This window comes from Chamaea fasciata, unplaced genomic scaffold, assembly GCF_029207755.1.
Source record: "Chamaea fasciata isolate MVZ Bird 193981 ecotype frontalis unplaced genomic scaffold, bChaFas1.0.hap1 SCAF_3, whole genome shotgun sequence".
Classification (NCBI taxonomy): Eukaryota; Metazoa; Chordata; class Aves; order Passeriformes; family Sylviidae; genus Chamaea; species Chamaea fasciata.
The window spans coordinates 74,703,544-74,719,403 of NW_027094088.1; the positions used below are offsets into that span (position 1 = coordinate 74,703,544).

Here is a 15,860-nt window from a genome sequence, read left to right on the forward strand (position 1 = left end):
CAAGCTTTCATCAGTAAAAAATTGTTAGAAAATGAAATAGGCACAAAATTGACAAAATTCTATAAAAATGCAATTCAGCTCTGTGAAAATTAGTCTAAATGGTTCTTGAATGTAAAAGGCTTCCCATTCCTTTCTTCCCTATTGTTAGGGTATAATTTTCTAGGGATTTAATAGGCAAATCCAACAAATCACAAAAAAATGTATCATTTTCTATAATAATCTTTACAACCGCTATACAGGACTTGTATGTCATTAATATCTTTGGTCACACACAAAAAACACACTTCCAAGTATGTGCTCTCCTTAGCTGGTTTATAAATATGCATGTGTTCAACACACTGTGTTACTACAAAACCACAGACATCAAGTTTTTCAGCTAAAACCACAGAACCGTTTGGGCTGGAAGGGACCTTAAAGACCACCTGGTTCCAACCCCTCAGCATGGACAGTGTCCATTGGACCAGGATGCTCCAAGCTCCATCCAACCTCACCTTGAACATTGCCAGAGATGGGGCATCCACAACTTCTCTGGGCAACCTCTGCCAGTGCCTCACCTCCCTCGCAATAAAGAATTTCTTCTGTATCTCTGATCCAAACCAACCCTTTTGCAGTTTAAAGCCATTTCCCCCGTCGTATCATTACATGACCTTGAAAAATGTCCCTCTCTATCTTTCTTGTATGCCCTCTTAGATACAGAAAAGCTACTGTAAAGTCTTCCCGAGGCCTTCTCCAGGCTGAACAACCCCCACTTTCTCAGTCAGCTTTATTGAGTTTGATTTAATCCCCACATGATGGGCTTCAGATTAACTCACTGCTTAAACAAATGAGTCCTGGATTAATTTTTCAAAATCAACTAATAGTTCTGAGAAAGCTATTTCTTTCAAAAAGTGACTTAAACACTTAGAACTACATTTGTAATTGCATTTGAGATCCCAAACGTTTCTAATGAATTCGGAATGTCAGAGTTTCCCCACTACAAGATTAAAACAAACATAAATTTATTATATAAACCGACTAAGTAATACCTGAAGCAAACTGAAACACCTGTAACTGCTGGAAGATAAACCTTGTAAAATTATGGCCTATACAGTTTCACTCAAACATTAAAATAGGCTCCACCCTAAAGGAGCACTTTGAAAGCTCTTCAGCACAGATTTTCACTTCAGAGACTGTGATCTTTCAATCTGTCATTACTATCCCACATAGACCTCTAGCTTGGAAGCCACTTCACAGGAAAGCTTCTTAAGATCTTTTTAACAAGTGTATTTGTCATAATTTCTTCCATTTCTCCCTGTCACGAGGGAGCCCAAAGTGATCAAAGGAGTAAAAGGAACCCTTTGTTACAAGGCAAGGAAACTCCCAGCTCTGTATCTGACTTGCACATCTGGAAGCTGCCAAGAGTGTCCCAGGTGGAGTAAGAAAAGCTGTGCAGGAGTGACACTGCTTTTCCATCTCCTTGCCTCCTCACCTTCCTAGAACCACCAGTGTCCTGATCCTGGGGTGGGAGTGATAGCACAGGGCAACAGCTAATGAGATCTCAGCAGTCATGCTGAACCAAAACTCTTGTTAGCAGGTCTAGACACACGAGTGTGACTTTACAACATCTAACTCAGCACACTTTGGGTGCTTAACCCCAGAACTACATTCCAGCTATCTTAACACATTGATGACATGCGTTGATTTCAGGAAACATGGAATTTAATTTTCTTCCACCATCTTCTTTGGCTTTGTGGTTACAAACAAAAGCAATAGTTCTACCAGCTCCCAAAGGAAAATTTGTTGAAATACAGAGCTGGGAATTCTCAGAAGAGTTTTTAATTTCCTATTATCTTCCACAAGCTTTAATCCACTGGAAAGTGTTAAATAGCTTTACTAAGATTTTGAAAGAGTAAAGATTACTAACATTTATATCTCTGAATGAAAGACATTAACTAAGTTAGTAACAACAGACTGCCAGATTTGATCATCCATGGTATCTGTGGATTTTAGAATTTATGTTAATTTCTTTAATTTCAAAATTGATGTATATTTTCAGCCACACCTAGCTTTCAAAACAGCTTCAGCTCTTTTTTTTTTATGTAACCATATATATCTGCATGTTTATACAATTATACTAAAGATTATCTCCAACAGATCCGAACCACAAAGAGTGCAACAGTGAATACAAATCGCCCACAGCAGACAAATTCAAATGTAGAAAGCAGTAAGACAAAAGTCTTGCTGTGTGGACAGCCGGGTGTCTTTTTCTGGCCTTCTAAATCAAAATGCACATCCACTGCTTAGCTGAAGAAGTGACCTAAATTCAAGAGCTGTGAGCACAGCAGCCTTCCTAAATACTGGTGTGATGCTCTGTGCACTTCTGAAGGTAATCTGGGATAAGTAAGTTGAAGCAATATTACTGTAGGACAGCAAGACAAAAGTAATGGTCTCTAGTAATTCTCCAATGCTCACAACAACAGCAGCAAAATAATCAGGTTTTCTGATTGGAAATGACACATACCAAAAAGAAAATCAGAAGAACACTCAGTTGTTCCCAACATAGTTTTCATACTGAAAATAGCTTTCTATACTGTTATACTTGATAAATAATAGAAAAATATTAGCTAACATTCAAAAAAAAGGAGTCTAAAACTTTTTTAAAAGTTCAGGAAAAAAAAAGCAGACATAAAGTTCACAAGATATTACTGTAAAGGACAAGATTAAGAGCCCATTTGAATTAAGGCAAAGCAGACAAAGGGGAAAGGTGTTTCATAAAATAAGGGAACAGTGCCAACAGGGACAGCATTCATTTTCCCTGTAAGCCAAAATGCCATTACTTTTACAAACAATACAGAAATTATATCAGGAAAATATTGTGTGACCTGAGCACATCAGCTGAACAGTGCTTCTGCTGCCTACATCCACTGCTTTCCCTTTTGTATTCTGCATGAACCCTGGCCAGTCTGCAGTTTCAGTGGACACCGACCTCCTTGCAGATCCTGGGTCACAGCTACCAGCTTGGCCCACCTGTAACAGATGTCCCACCAAGAATACCGCACATGCCTATACTTATAAAAATTAATCCCATCCTGTCTGGAGAGCTTGTAAGGAATACACCATTGCACAGAGTCAATGCAGGTCAGATACCTATGTTTATTAGAATTAGACTAAGGAAAAGGAAACCTGCAGCCTATTACAGGTTATGTTTCCATACTACTTTTATTTGAGGGTAACTGTGTGATTTTGCCTGCAGCTAGTCATGATACCCACAGTGCAACCATCACAAGCTCAGTACGCTGGATACTGGCATTCACAGGTCACTGTCTGGCACTTTTATGTAGACTTTCATGAAAAGGATACAAAAAAGGAGGTTAAAGCACAGCAAAACAAGCATGGGCAATATGTTAATTCTCTCATTTAGCCTCACTAATTCACCTCAGCCTCGGTATGCATCAAGCCTCTTATTTCTCTTCTATGCCTTTCTTGATGAGAGGCTGACAGCCACATTTTAGAGTGGTAGTTTTCTGCTTAGGGTAAATACTCACTAGGAACAAGCATTAGAGTAGACATTACTTCACTTATTGCCCAAGAGAGCACTTAAGCTTATTTCTTGAATAGTGAAAGGCTAATATACTGCTTAAACACAACATTGATTACTGAGATGCTTTCCTTCACATATATTTTATGTTGTTACTTGTTTGGCAGTAAAACTTAAGTTCACATTTAGCAAGGCACTTAGGCCACATTTCATTTATATATACATATATATATATATATATATATATACCCTTGAGGAAAATGACTTTTGCTCTCTCCATATGAAAAATTTCACTGCAATACCAAAAGACTGCCAGAAAAAAAAAGAAAAATCAATTACTGCTCTGAAGGAGTGGCAATCTTGTACCAGAACATGACAACCCACTTTAGAAAGTGCTGTTCTGCATAGGTAAATGTGTACATCTTTGGACATGTATGGAAGATGTCTTTGGATCTGTCATCAGCACAGAACTGTTCCATCATAGCAGACTACCACAATGTGTACACTATAAAATTTCTCACAGCACTGAACTGTGGGATTTCTGCTAAAGAATAATTTTGGCCCTTCACAAATACCATCAGGAAATCCAAAATGGAGCTAAAGTGTAAGAAAAGGCTGTTGAAAATAGGGCACAGAAGAGAATAAACTGGACTGTAATAAGTAAACTGGATTTGTACACTTATTATTTTTATAAAAAGTATATTAAAAACTCATATTGACCTATACCACTGCAGTCTTCTTGTTCTTTATTTTTCTATTTATTTTAGCAAAGACACTTCTCCAGTACAGAGACCAAACACTGTTTTTGCAGATCCACAGGGAAAAAAGGAATAACTAGTATTACACTTTCACACATGGAACAGGTACTTCATGAACACAAGTTCAGAATATACACACAAGGAATTTAACAGGGCAAGAATGTCTTAGGAGACTAGCCCTAGAAAAGGCACAACACATTTGCATGCCTCCCTCATAGTTGAATAAACCACTCATGCAGTTTTATCTACCAGTTTTTCCTAGATTGCCTGCTTATCAGTTGATTACCAAGAAACCAAGTTGCTTGGAAAAAAAAAAAAAAAAAAAAAAAAAAAAAAAAAAAAAAAAAAGAGAGAGAGAGAGAAAAAGAAAAGGAAAAAAAAAACTCAAAGAAAACCAAGGAAAAACTTCTAATCTTTGCTTCCAAAGAAATATCAACAAATACTAAAATTGATCTTCTTTTATTGTTAGCTGTTTAAAAATTATGTGTATCCTTTAACAACCTACTTAAACAGTAGCAGAGATGGAAGAAACTAACCTATACTGATCTCAAATTGAGATTTTTTTCCAAATATGATTTAAGAGTCCACCTTGGATCAAATGGAGTATTTAATACAGAACCATTTAACGAATCTACTGCAGGAGACAGAATAATCCAGTAAATATTTCTCTCTGTAACCATTAGTATGATATTTGGAATACAAATATTTAAGCCTTATGACACTGAAGTTTCTAATAACAAACATAAGGGATAATTAGATCATAACTAAAGCTAACATGGTTTTTTTACTTAAATCTTTGTCCTGCTTTCTACTTGCTAAGGTTCCAACAACAAGCCCTCTAGTACTATATTTCTCTGGCAACATGTTCCATCTTACAGGGCTTGATTACTTTTTCAATTATCAATGCAAAGAATTCCCCTGCTTCCTTGAAGTACAGCCAATGAATCTTTCTTGTAATGGTCCATTATGAAAAGATTCACTTTTCATTTCATGATAAACTAGACATTTATGTCCTTGTGATGACTGCTTCCTGTGGAAAAAAGAAGGGTGCTTCACAGGTCATGATGAAGAAGAACAAACCAGAAAAAGTAGTTTCTTTTCCTCTAACTTCTTCATGATTCTTTCCTTTGTTTTCTTCTTTTTATTTTTTTTTATTTAAGCCATTTTTCCATATCACTAACTTAACTTTACACATCCTAATGAAGCTGGCAAATCAAAAATTTCTTACATACAAAAAAAAATCATAATCTCATGTGCTAATAGAATCAACACAGAAACAAATCTTATGTCAACTAATAATTATAATTAATGGCTTATCTTACCTAAGAAAGACCTGAGGAGGCTCATAAATTGATCCAATTTCACAGCCTACACAGGCTTTCTGGTGGGCTTTTTGGTTTTTGTTTTAAGAAATACACCACTGTAGTCCTTGTCTATTGTCTCCACTTAAAATAAGACACATCAAGCCAACGAGTCTAAAAAATCAATAGGAATTTCTGTAGAAGTTGGCATTAATCCATATCCTAGCACACTGCCACTAATATTACCATTTAACTTTCTCAGACTTGGTTTGTTCACAGTTATATTTCACCATACTCACTAGAACTAACCAATTGTGAATTGGTAGCCTAGAAAAATCTAAAGTATGACAGGTAAGGGCTGCAGTCACTTCAGTTTAAAAAATATTCAAGTATCACTCCATGTACACATTTTGATGCATTAAAATAACCACCGTAAACTTTTTGTGCACTAGGATCAGATCACCCAGTGGACATTGGGAATTCAAACTGGCATAAAAAACTGTGCTCTGCAGACAGTGGCACCCTTTCCAGAGGTTCTCTGAGGGAAGCTTTAATTTGAAGCTTAGTGCCTCATGGCAGCCCTACTAGCAAAGGTGCCTTGGGGACATGCTGTGGCACGCAGCCATGTGTGTGTGCAGAGGCCACACTAGTCACAGGTAAGACAGATAAATGGTAGCATCCCCCATCAGCTTTTCTATTATCTGCCCCACTTTGTGCCAATTTCCTCCAGCTTCCCCAGCACCTCTTGCTTTGCTGTTCCTCCTTAAGACATGGGATGGGGATTTGTCAAAGTCAATGAGCACTTTATTACTGTGAGAGTGCTCAGTAATGAACAATTCAGCAATTTAATGAGATTCTGTAGATCTGTCTCCAGCCTGTCCATCAAGTTTCACTTCTATAAAGCACCCTGACACTAATCCTCTGGCATACCCAATCTTCACCCTGGGCTGAATATTAGATTCTTCCATGGTATATTGCATTACCACTATAACCTTAGCAAAAATGATGAACTTAACTACACTTGAGGCAATATAGCTCGTCTGATTTGATTTTCTTCTATTGGGTTGACTATGAGGAAATTACTTATTTACTAAGATAAAGCAAGAAACCAGTTTCTTATTGCCGTGTGAATGCCCAAATTGGTAAATATTTATATGTGTCTTTTAATCCATTCTGGGGACCTGGAATATTTATAAATATATGTTTATTCCTGGTTTCACAAACTGAATTAAAAAGATGCATGCATATTTTGCCTGCAGCAGAAAACTAGTTTAAAAAAATTCTTTGGAACAGCATTAGTAACCTTTAGAGAGGCAATTATGATAACACTTAAATGGACAGTGTGGAGTTTGTTGTCACTCAGAAACCAGCATATTACCTATAAGTATCTCTCCTCAGTATGACCCTGCAACAGAAACAGAGGCTTTGTCATATTTGCCTTATGAAGTGTTCATTGACTGGAGTGCACACAGTTAAGAAAATTACTTCTGAGTCCAAGTCTTTCTTGAAGAACAGGACAGTTAGACAGGATTTAAAAACTCCCACTCCCCAAACATCATTACAGCAGGTTACAGAGGGTGTATTCCTGAGTGAGTATTAAGTTATGCTTGTATGGTTTCCCACAGAAACTCTTCTAGCAAAAGTATACCCAAGCACGCAGCTATGGGATTCCACTGGCAGAGAAATGATGATGAAACCCTATCACCCAATCATCCATGCTCCATGCATAAACTTGTACATCAAAACTTGTTTCTGATAAAGGGAATATAGGCTAGGACTCCAGAGCAGAGTGCCTTAAAAACCTAAACCAAAACCAGCCCATCATCATGTGTAGTGTACTGCAGCTTCTGTTGTACAGGCATCCTCTGGAGACTAGGACAGGAAAAAGTCAAACTTGATTTTGGTATTTGCAGAAAATATCATCTTTTTAGCGTAGTCCACAATCTAAAGCCTCAAGAGAAAAAAAAAAAAGGCTGCTACAATACTGAAGGGTTATGTTACATCTTCATATTGGTTTTGTGGTTTGAAGAACTTAACCTGACATCTTTATTTTTTTGAGAATAAATATTTTATCCTGCATGACATTATTAATCCGCAGAACATGAAGTGTTTCACTGATGAATACAGACTTCAAACTTTGAGAAACTGATGGCATCTACATGTAGTTATTTCCTTAGAAAAATCCTAAAGATAACTAGATAAATAATAGGGTTGAAATATAAAACAGTCTTCTGAATTACAGTCTTCTCTTTTGGATCAATATAACCCACTTCCTAAAAGGAATGCACAGGTTTCTTTCCAGCAAGTTTCTTTCTACCTTGAAATACACAGAAATATTTTCCTCTCTAAAGCATGACAGCAAAAAAGAAACAGAAAGACATCTTTGGGTAATCAGTATTAGAGAGGTTTGCTTCCACTCCATAGTGAATTTTTACAGACACACAATAGGAACTTTTCCAAGGATATATTTTGGTGTAGTTTTTGTGTTTCTCTTAATAGGCTATGTGTTTTTCTCACATTAGGTTTTTTCCCAGCCCATACACACTAAAAGTCACAACACAATGTCTTCATCTTGTTAATACTTTATGGCTAGCAACCTGGTCCTTTTCTAGATCCAGCTTTTTAAAAGGAATTGATCTCAGGTTTCTTGCCACAAACCTTCCATTGAAGCCTTCTGCTCATCTTGGAGCAGAGCTGCCTGTGTGATGATTCCTTCGGTTGCTTCAGGCAAGATCAGCAGCGGTGGCCTAAACAACTTCAATGGCTATTGAAGTTATACAGCTAAATTTGTCTGAAGTGCATGACGGAGACTGCAGAAGCAGGTTTGTCACCAGACTCATGGCACTAGCCTCAACAGAGGCAATTATAACTGAGTTGCATGCATCAGGCATCTCTTCCCACCAAAGAAGTTGGATCTGGAGGAAAATTTCTGGCTGTATTTAAGTACCAGAAGTTAAACAGCATGACAAATTTCTCTTTCAAACAAAGTAATTGCATTAACACAACACAATATTTTTAGAATTTCATTTAGAAATTTCCCTCAGTTGTTATTCACAGTTTTTGCTCAAGTGCTTATTCTCCCTCGAGATTGCTCCAGGGTTTCAAAACAACAGATTACTGCTTTGGTTTATAGAGTGTCACACATTCTGGTTGTTCACCAACCTCCTTACCTGCCAGATTTGCTCTTCACTGAGTGAAGTGAGTCTATCGCTTTTAAAAACCTCTCGAAGAAGACAGTATGGGAGTGCCAGAACTTCTTCAGGATGACTCTTCAGTAGCTCAGAGAGATGTTTTACTAAGAAGCCAATGACTGCATTCTCCAACAAAGTGAGGTTGAAAAGATCCGCAAGCTTGTACAGGTCCAAGTAATTAAAACTATTTAATTCCTAAATGGATGAAGCAAACAAAACACACGTCACAAAAATAACGCAAACAAGAAACAGAGAATATAAAAATCTACAGGTCTCAGATAATGAAAAAAGGTTATTCTTTTCGAGCTGTGGAGAAGGAAGGCAATATAACTCGCAGTTAATTAACATAGCCTCATTCAAAATGTACATGTAAGCATCACCAGCACATGTGCAAATATATACAATAGTACTCATTTATATTGCAACTCCTAAGGTTATATGTGCATAAAGCATCTGTAAGAAATATGAATTAGTACATAATATAATAAACCATTATGATTTACACTGTATGTCAAGAGCTCACAGGAGCTAACAAGTGGATTTAAAAAATGTATTTTTTAACGACAATGGTTTGTTACAAAGCAATTGTTCATTATTTACTGTTTTGATTGAACTAGAGCACTTGTGTAGCAAAACTTTTTGTTCTATGAAATCTCACAAAATACAAGATGCTGAGCTACATTTTATTATGTATGAATTTTTCTTCAATGAACAAATGAACCCTTTTTTTTTCCAACCACTGGCATTAACGTACAGTGGATGTCGGCCTCCTACTCCTTCTCCCTCTCCTTCTAGCAGCTGAAAATGAGAGGAGACAAAAGTTAGAGTAGCTCAAGGCAGGAAGCCTTGTCCATCCTGCTAACAGATGACCAGTTGAAAAACAGATGTTTTCAACTTGGCATCCCTCATAAATAAGTATCTAGACAACTAGCTACCGCTGTTCTAGACCACACTGCTCCATTCAGGGAATAGGCCAAGAATTCACCTCTGTTAGACAAAAGTACCCAGGGCGCCTGGGAAATTATCATGTTTACCCATTTTCTCTGCTCTTGCTGCATGCTCACACCTCTCTTCCTCTCTCCTCTGCAATCCTAGTTTTCATCTCCCAATTTACCTCCTTGCTCCCTATCAGGCACCTTCTCCTTGACCAGCCGCATGTGTGGGAATGACAAGGAGCCTCGTCAGTCTCACTTTGCTGGTGAGTTAACACGGGGACTGGAGCAAGGAAGAGAAACAGACTAAATTAAGTCAATTTCACTTTCACTGCTCTGCTGGATGGAATGGCAACACCAAATGAAACTGACAAGAAATCTTGTAAATGTCAAATGAGCTGCACGGCTGGCAGATAGAGCAGAGCAACAGGGAAGATGGGAAAGTGCGAAGAGGGGTTTTTTTGGAATGTTTTATGGACTACATCTTGAACGTGTGAATTGGGTGCCTGTCCCGATGACTGTGGAGCTGTTTATGCATATGCAATGGAGAGTGGAGAAAGAATTTTTTAACCTGCTTTGAGGAGTCAGTACTGGAAGAAATGGAATCAAATTCCTGTGGAGGTTCCTGCTTGTTACATAATCTCCCAGTCTGAACAGTGCACCTTCCCTGGCAGAATTGTACACAAAGATAAATCCTATTCATTATCTACTTAGACTCTGCATAAGAGTTTCCCACGGTTCTCTTGGAAGAACAAAGGTAAATTCTTTACATTGTCAGAACAAGCACTAACAGCCATCATCCCTAAAGCCACAGCTATTCTAGTGTCAGCTCCTCCTCAGAGGAGGTAAGGATAAATCTGCAGTTGCAGAAAGAAAGAGAAAAGAATGAATTTTACATAAGAAGTATTTGCTCTGTGTGCTTGCTTGGTGATTTAGTACCTTCAGATCACAGATGGCACCTCACAACCCCACTCCTGTGATGGCCATGCAATGGTGGCAACAACACATAGGAGCCTAATCAAAGCAAACATCGCAGTACTTGACAAGAAACAACCACAGTTTATTGTCCCTGGTTCAGAAAACTATCTTTTTACAGAACTCACTGATTGAATAAATCCCAAATGCCAGAAAGAAATTTAGAAGAGCTCAGCCTGTATTTATTGAGCTTTTTTGTGGTCAGTGGCTATGTCTAGGGACATAAATAAATAGATAAATAAATAATCAAGCACTGTGAGCTGAGGATCAACAGCCCCACTAAGATACATGCCTGGCCAAACCTCACTGAGTGTTAGTTGAGAAGGGGAAGTGGCTTTTAGCAGACTTCAGAGGAGGAAAATACTGGAGGTAACATAATGGAATCCTTATTAGAGACAACCGCTAATGAGACATACATACGCAATCTACCCCTGAAAAATCTTCACATTTTCAGTGAAATCTGAATGACACTGGTAGGCCTTCCTTTTAGGTTTTGATATTTTTCATGAGCTCCAAACTCCCTTATCCTCTCAAATCAGCAGCAATTGAAGCTGTTTTTATGAAAGCTGTCTTACAAGTTGAAGAGGCCAAATACACTTATGGATTTATAAAAAAAATCTCACCAGTTATTTATACTGCATGTAATAACTTACTTCAGATGGTTGTTTATGTATGTGTGTTTATTTATTTATTATTTGGGTTATGTATTTACTTATTTTCATTGCTAAGTTTCAGGAGATTTTTGATGCTTCCTAACATAATGTGTTAGTCACCTGCTGAACTTACAGTCTACTTCTTAATGAATACTGAAAGTGTGTTTTGTTAAAACTGGCCTTGGCCTAGAATCAGTAATGATCATTTCTGATTTTGTAAGATTAGAGCTGATCTACAGGCTTGTATTTCACAGACAAAGAGGCAAATATTGCATCAGACTTTACAAATGAAAATCAAGATTATGCAGTACTATACACTACTGTCACAGTTATGATCCTAGAGAGCAAAAATGTCTCACTGAGATTACTCAATGTATACCCCAGATCACATAACTTTGCACTTGTAAGTGGTAAAACTTTCAAAAATAGTCTAAAATGAAATATGTAAGTCAGTAGTAAGAAAAATGCACCTTATCTTCTAAGCTTTAAAAAAGTCCCACAGGAAGGATCAAAGCAATCACTGTCAGCTCAGTCTGATTTGAATAGATTTTTCACACTAAAACCTTAATTGAAATAAAACCTTTGATAAATGGTGAAATAGGCTACTAAACAGGAAATTTGGGTGCGATCATGAGTAAGAGTTCTAGCAGCCTCCGCTTTCTACAGATTTTATTATATTGTGTTAACTGAGCAACTACAAAATTTTGAAGTAGTATGTGACTTTCTTGTGGTACATTATTGTAGTGTATGTTCTTTGAAAACATGCAAGACAAACCAGGGTTATGTAAATTTTTAAAACATTTAGCCCCTTTTTTCATAAACTTTTATGTATATGCCACTTTTTTGAACTGAAGGATGAAATATGAACATAAGCAGAGCTGTCACTAAGAGTTGAAGGTAGTGATCCTCTCTCTTCTAATGTGATGCATGTTACATTGCTGAAACACATTCAGGCTAAGAAAATATCTATAAAATTATAGATACTGCCCTTAAAACAAAGTTGAAATAGTTTCAAAATCTCACAGTAAACTCAAACCAGTTTAGTAAATTGGCCAAATTATTTATCAATGTCTACTTCTAAAATAAGAAACTACCTTAGATCCTATGCATTCTATTTAGTGTGCATCCCCCCACTGAAGCAAGAGGACCTATTATTCCACACTAAGGGTCTTCTGATTCAGTAGTAGCAACCTTTAGATGCCAAACCAATTCAACAATGAGTTGACATTTAAAAGCCCCATAAAAGAAAACATGTTCTACAAACAAACATAATCTGAAAAATGACAATATCAAACATTCAAAATAAGTGATATGACAGTGTGAATATTTTGATACAGAGGTGTATTTTAATATAGAGATATGATAAATTGTCAAACAGGAAAAATAGATATAAACATTGTGTTTAAATTGCTTCCAAAACCATCTTTATTCGTTCATACTTTAAAGAATAATTGCCTTGCACAAGCCACAGAAAAGGATGTAACAGATTGATAAATTAGAGTTAATCATAACCAAGTACACAGCAGACTACAATAAACCTCTATTCCTGTGCTCCGTGTTATAAATAGCAGAAAAAGCACAAGGAGAACTAAGGGGAAAGAATGCATTTCTTTATGACCTTATTTGAAAGATAAACTCCTTGGGGAAATACAATTTATTCAGATTATCAAGACCCTGCTGTGCAAATCTACAGTCTGGGAGCACACTACGGAGATCAAACAATATTTACTTTATTCTGTTGGGTATAAAAGCTTTTAATGAATGCATAATTAAAACAGCAAAAGTATATACAGCTTTAGAATTCCACTGCCAAGCCAAGCCATTAATATCCAAAGTACCGTAACCAGTTGTAACTCCACCTGCTTCCTATTTAGATTACAATACTGTTATAAATCAAGGTATTAAATGACTAGCCCTGCTGCTTTAGCAGAGAAAAGTTGCATGGTGACACTATTTTCCCCTTTTCTCAAAGGGGTTCAGCCTCTTTAAAGCAAAAAAAACAACCCCAACTGTGAGACAGGGATATAGCTATTCAAAATCCTTAAGCATCACAGGTCTTGACCCTACATCCTCCAGGTTCTCTGCCACACTAAATACTATGAACCAGCTGCACCATTCAAAAAAAACAAAAAAAAAAACAAACTTTATAAAATCATAGCAAAGATGGACTCTAAACAGATAAGGGGCAGTAACAAAATGAAAAATTGTAATGACAAAAATATACTTACCTGACAACAAAAGGGACCAACACAATTTTAAGATAAAAGAAATCCAGTTCTGCTGGTTCTAGCTGTTTTTTTGTATAACAAAGGTTTTAGTTCTGCAAAACCTCACACATTTACCTAAGAACTAACAGAACTCAACAGCACAGCAACAGACATAAACATTTCATAATAAGCATAACACAAAAAGTCTATTTTAGATCTTACTTGAAATTTGCCTCTGTCAAACACCAAAGTCACCCACTTGGGTCATGAAAAGAATGTTGCTGAAGCCCGGTCACAGTTGGCCAGGCTGGAACAGCCTGGAACAGCTGGCTCAGAGTTTTTCAATGTATAGAACTGATTACACTTACTATGAGAAAAGTGCAAACTGCAGATGCGTTTACAGACAAAGTAAAAGATGGTTTTCTAAGTGACTCGTTTTATACAATTAATTTTTCTGATAGATCACTGCTTTCTCACCACTTTCTGTAATTCTTGCTTTTGTTTTCTCCTTTAAGCATGAAAAGTTAATTTGCATCCTTGCTGCTATTTTAAAGTAGGTCTAGAGCTAAGTGAAAAACAAACAATATCAAAATATTTCAGCCCTATTATTTTTCTCTACCCTATGAGAATTCCTTTCCCTTCTCACTTATTTCTCTATATCAGCACAGTTTTCAGGTTAAATCCTGCTGGCTGGTGCTACTGAGAACCCTTTTGAAGGCACAGATGAGGTCTGTGAGCTTCACAAGCACAGAGGAAGGACATTCTCAGATTGTTTATGTGATGACACAAATGCGTGGTCTTCAAAAAAAAAAAGTGAAACATGCCATATGTAAAATTAAAAAAAGCAAACATTTTCTAGAAACTCAGTCAGATTGATCTACATTATTAAATAGTACAAAATCTTCAACTGCTAATCCAATTAAATATTTTGGGTGACCCTGATGATACATACCTTTTATAATCTGTATACACAATTACATGTATCATGGAAAGAAATAAAATAATGAAATATTAAGACTATACAGTTAAATTTTCATGGTACCAGTGGAATAACTATAGGAAAGGTTCTGCAGAGGTTTCAATAGCGGCCTTCCCTTGGTTAACAGATGGTGCTTTAAGAATTTTAAAAATTATTTTAAGTGTCCTTGGCACAGAAACTCCCTAAATGAAAAGCTTAACATCTCAGCAGCTACTCCTGGTAAGATAACCGCAGCAATATATTGCATTTAACAAATAAAAGTACAGAGATGAAGGAATATGGATATCTTCTAACCCTTCACCTGGCACTTTTATACCATTTCACGCAGCAGAGCCACAAAGCAAGGATTTGACGAGATTTATCAATATTAATAATTTCTGCCAATTATGGGACCTTGCCTTTTCTTTAAACATGTTGTGAGGAGTAACATTTCTCATACACATTCATATATCCTTTACTCCAGCAGGAATCACAGAATATAGTCTCTACAGATAATTTATCATTTTATACTTTTGCTAGCTCTTCAGAATTACTACAGTGTAAGAGGAAAGCTGAAAACTACTTGTCTAATGCATCAACAACCAGTAATTTTTTATGGTAAGTGTTCTCTTTTTAATGTTTTTGTTGCTAATATTGCTAAAATCCAGAAAGAGCAAGTGTTGTCCCTTAGAAACTCAAAGCTTACAGGAGTAACAGCCAAAATAAATAATTACAAACCAGAAGAAGAAAAATAAGACTGTATGACACTATTACTTCCCTTTTTTGTTGTTGTTGTTGCAGGCTCCCATAACCGTTTCAGGCCATGAGAATACAGAAGTGGAACTCTACTCCTCTACTATACCACAAGCTCATCAAAATACCTCAGCATAAATTAAGAAAGATTCATCTTGTTCCCAACTAGTATTACCAGAAGGCTCAGCTGATTTTGAGACTCCATCTCTTAATTTCCAGTTCAATTTACTCAGTTTATATACATTTTTTTCTGTGCCAAAATGATCTTTTAGGTTTAACAGCACAATGTTTCTCTCCCTGCTCCCCCCTCCCTCAGTATCTCCTCCCTTGAAATATTTACAGAAAACAATGATATTCCTCCTCAGTCCTCATTTTACTAGACTAAACAAGGAAATCTCTTCTAACCTCCTCATGTAATGTAGGTCTTCCTGATCATCTTAGCTGACCTTTTCTACACCTCTCACAGTTTTGATTTCACTTATTCTTCTGCATGGACAAACTCTTCCCAGTACTCCTGATTTTTCAGCAGTACCTTGTAAAGTAGCATTAATACTTCCTTAGCTTTATCTTGTATGAAATATCTTAAAAGTCAAACTGCCTTTTTCCTGATGCCAT

The 15,860-nt window shown here is 36.7% G+C and overlaps 1 protein-coding gene across 4 annotated transcripts in view; it reads right to left on the reverse strand.

Moving 5' to 3' along the window:
• KLHL32 (kelch like family member 32) overlaps nucleotides 1-15,860 on the reverse strand; it is a 121,723-nt gene that overhangs the window by 30,644 nt on the left and 75,219 nt on the right. For all 4 annotated transcript variants that reach the window (XM_066180518.1, XM_066180519.1, XM_066180517.1 and 1 more), the window contains one exon: nucleotides 8,747-8,962. In XM_066180518.1, the coding sequence (XP_066036615.1) occupies nucleotides 8,747-8,962 (216 nt within the window). The remainder of the gene's footprint in view (nucleotides 1-8,746; nucleotides 8,963-15,860) is intronic.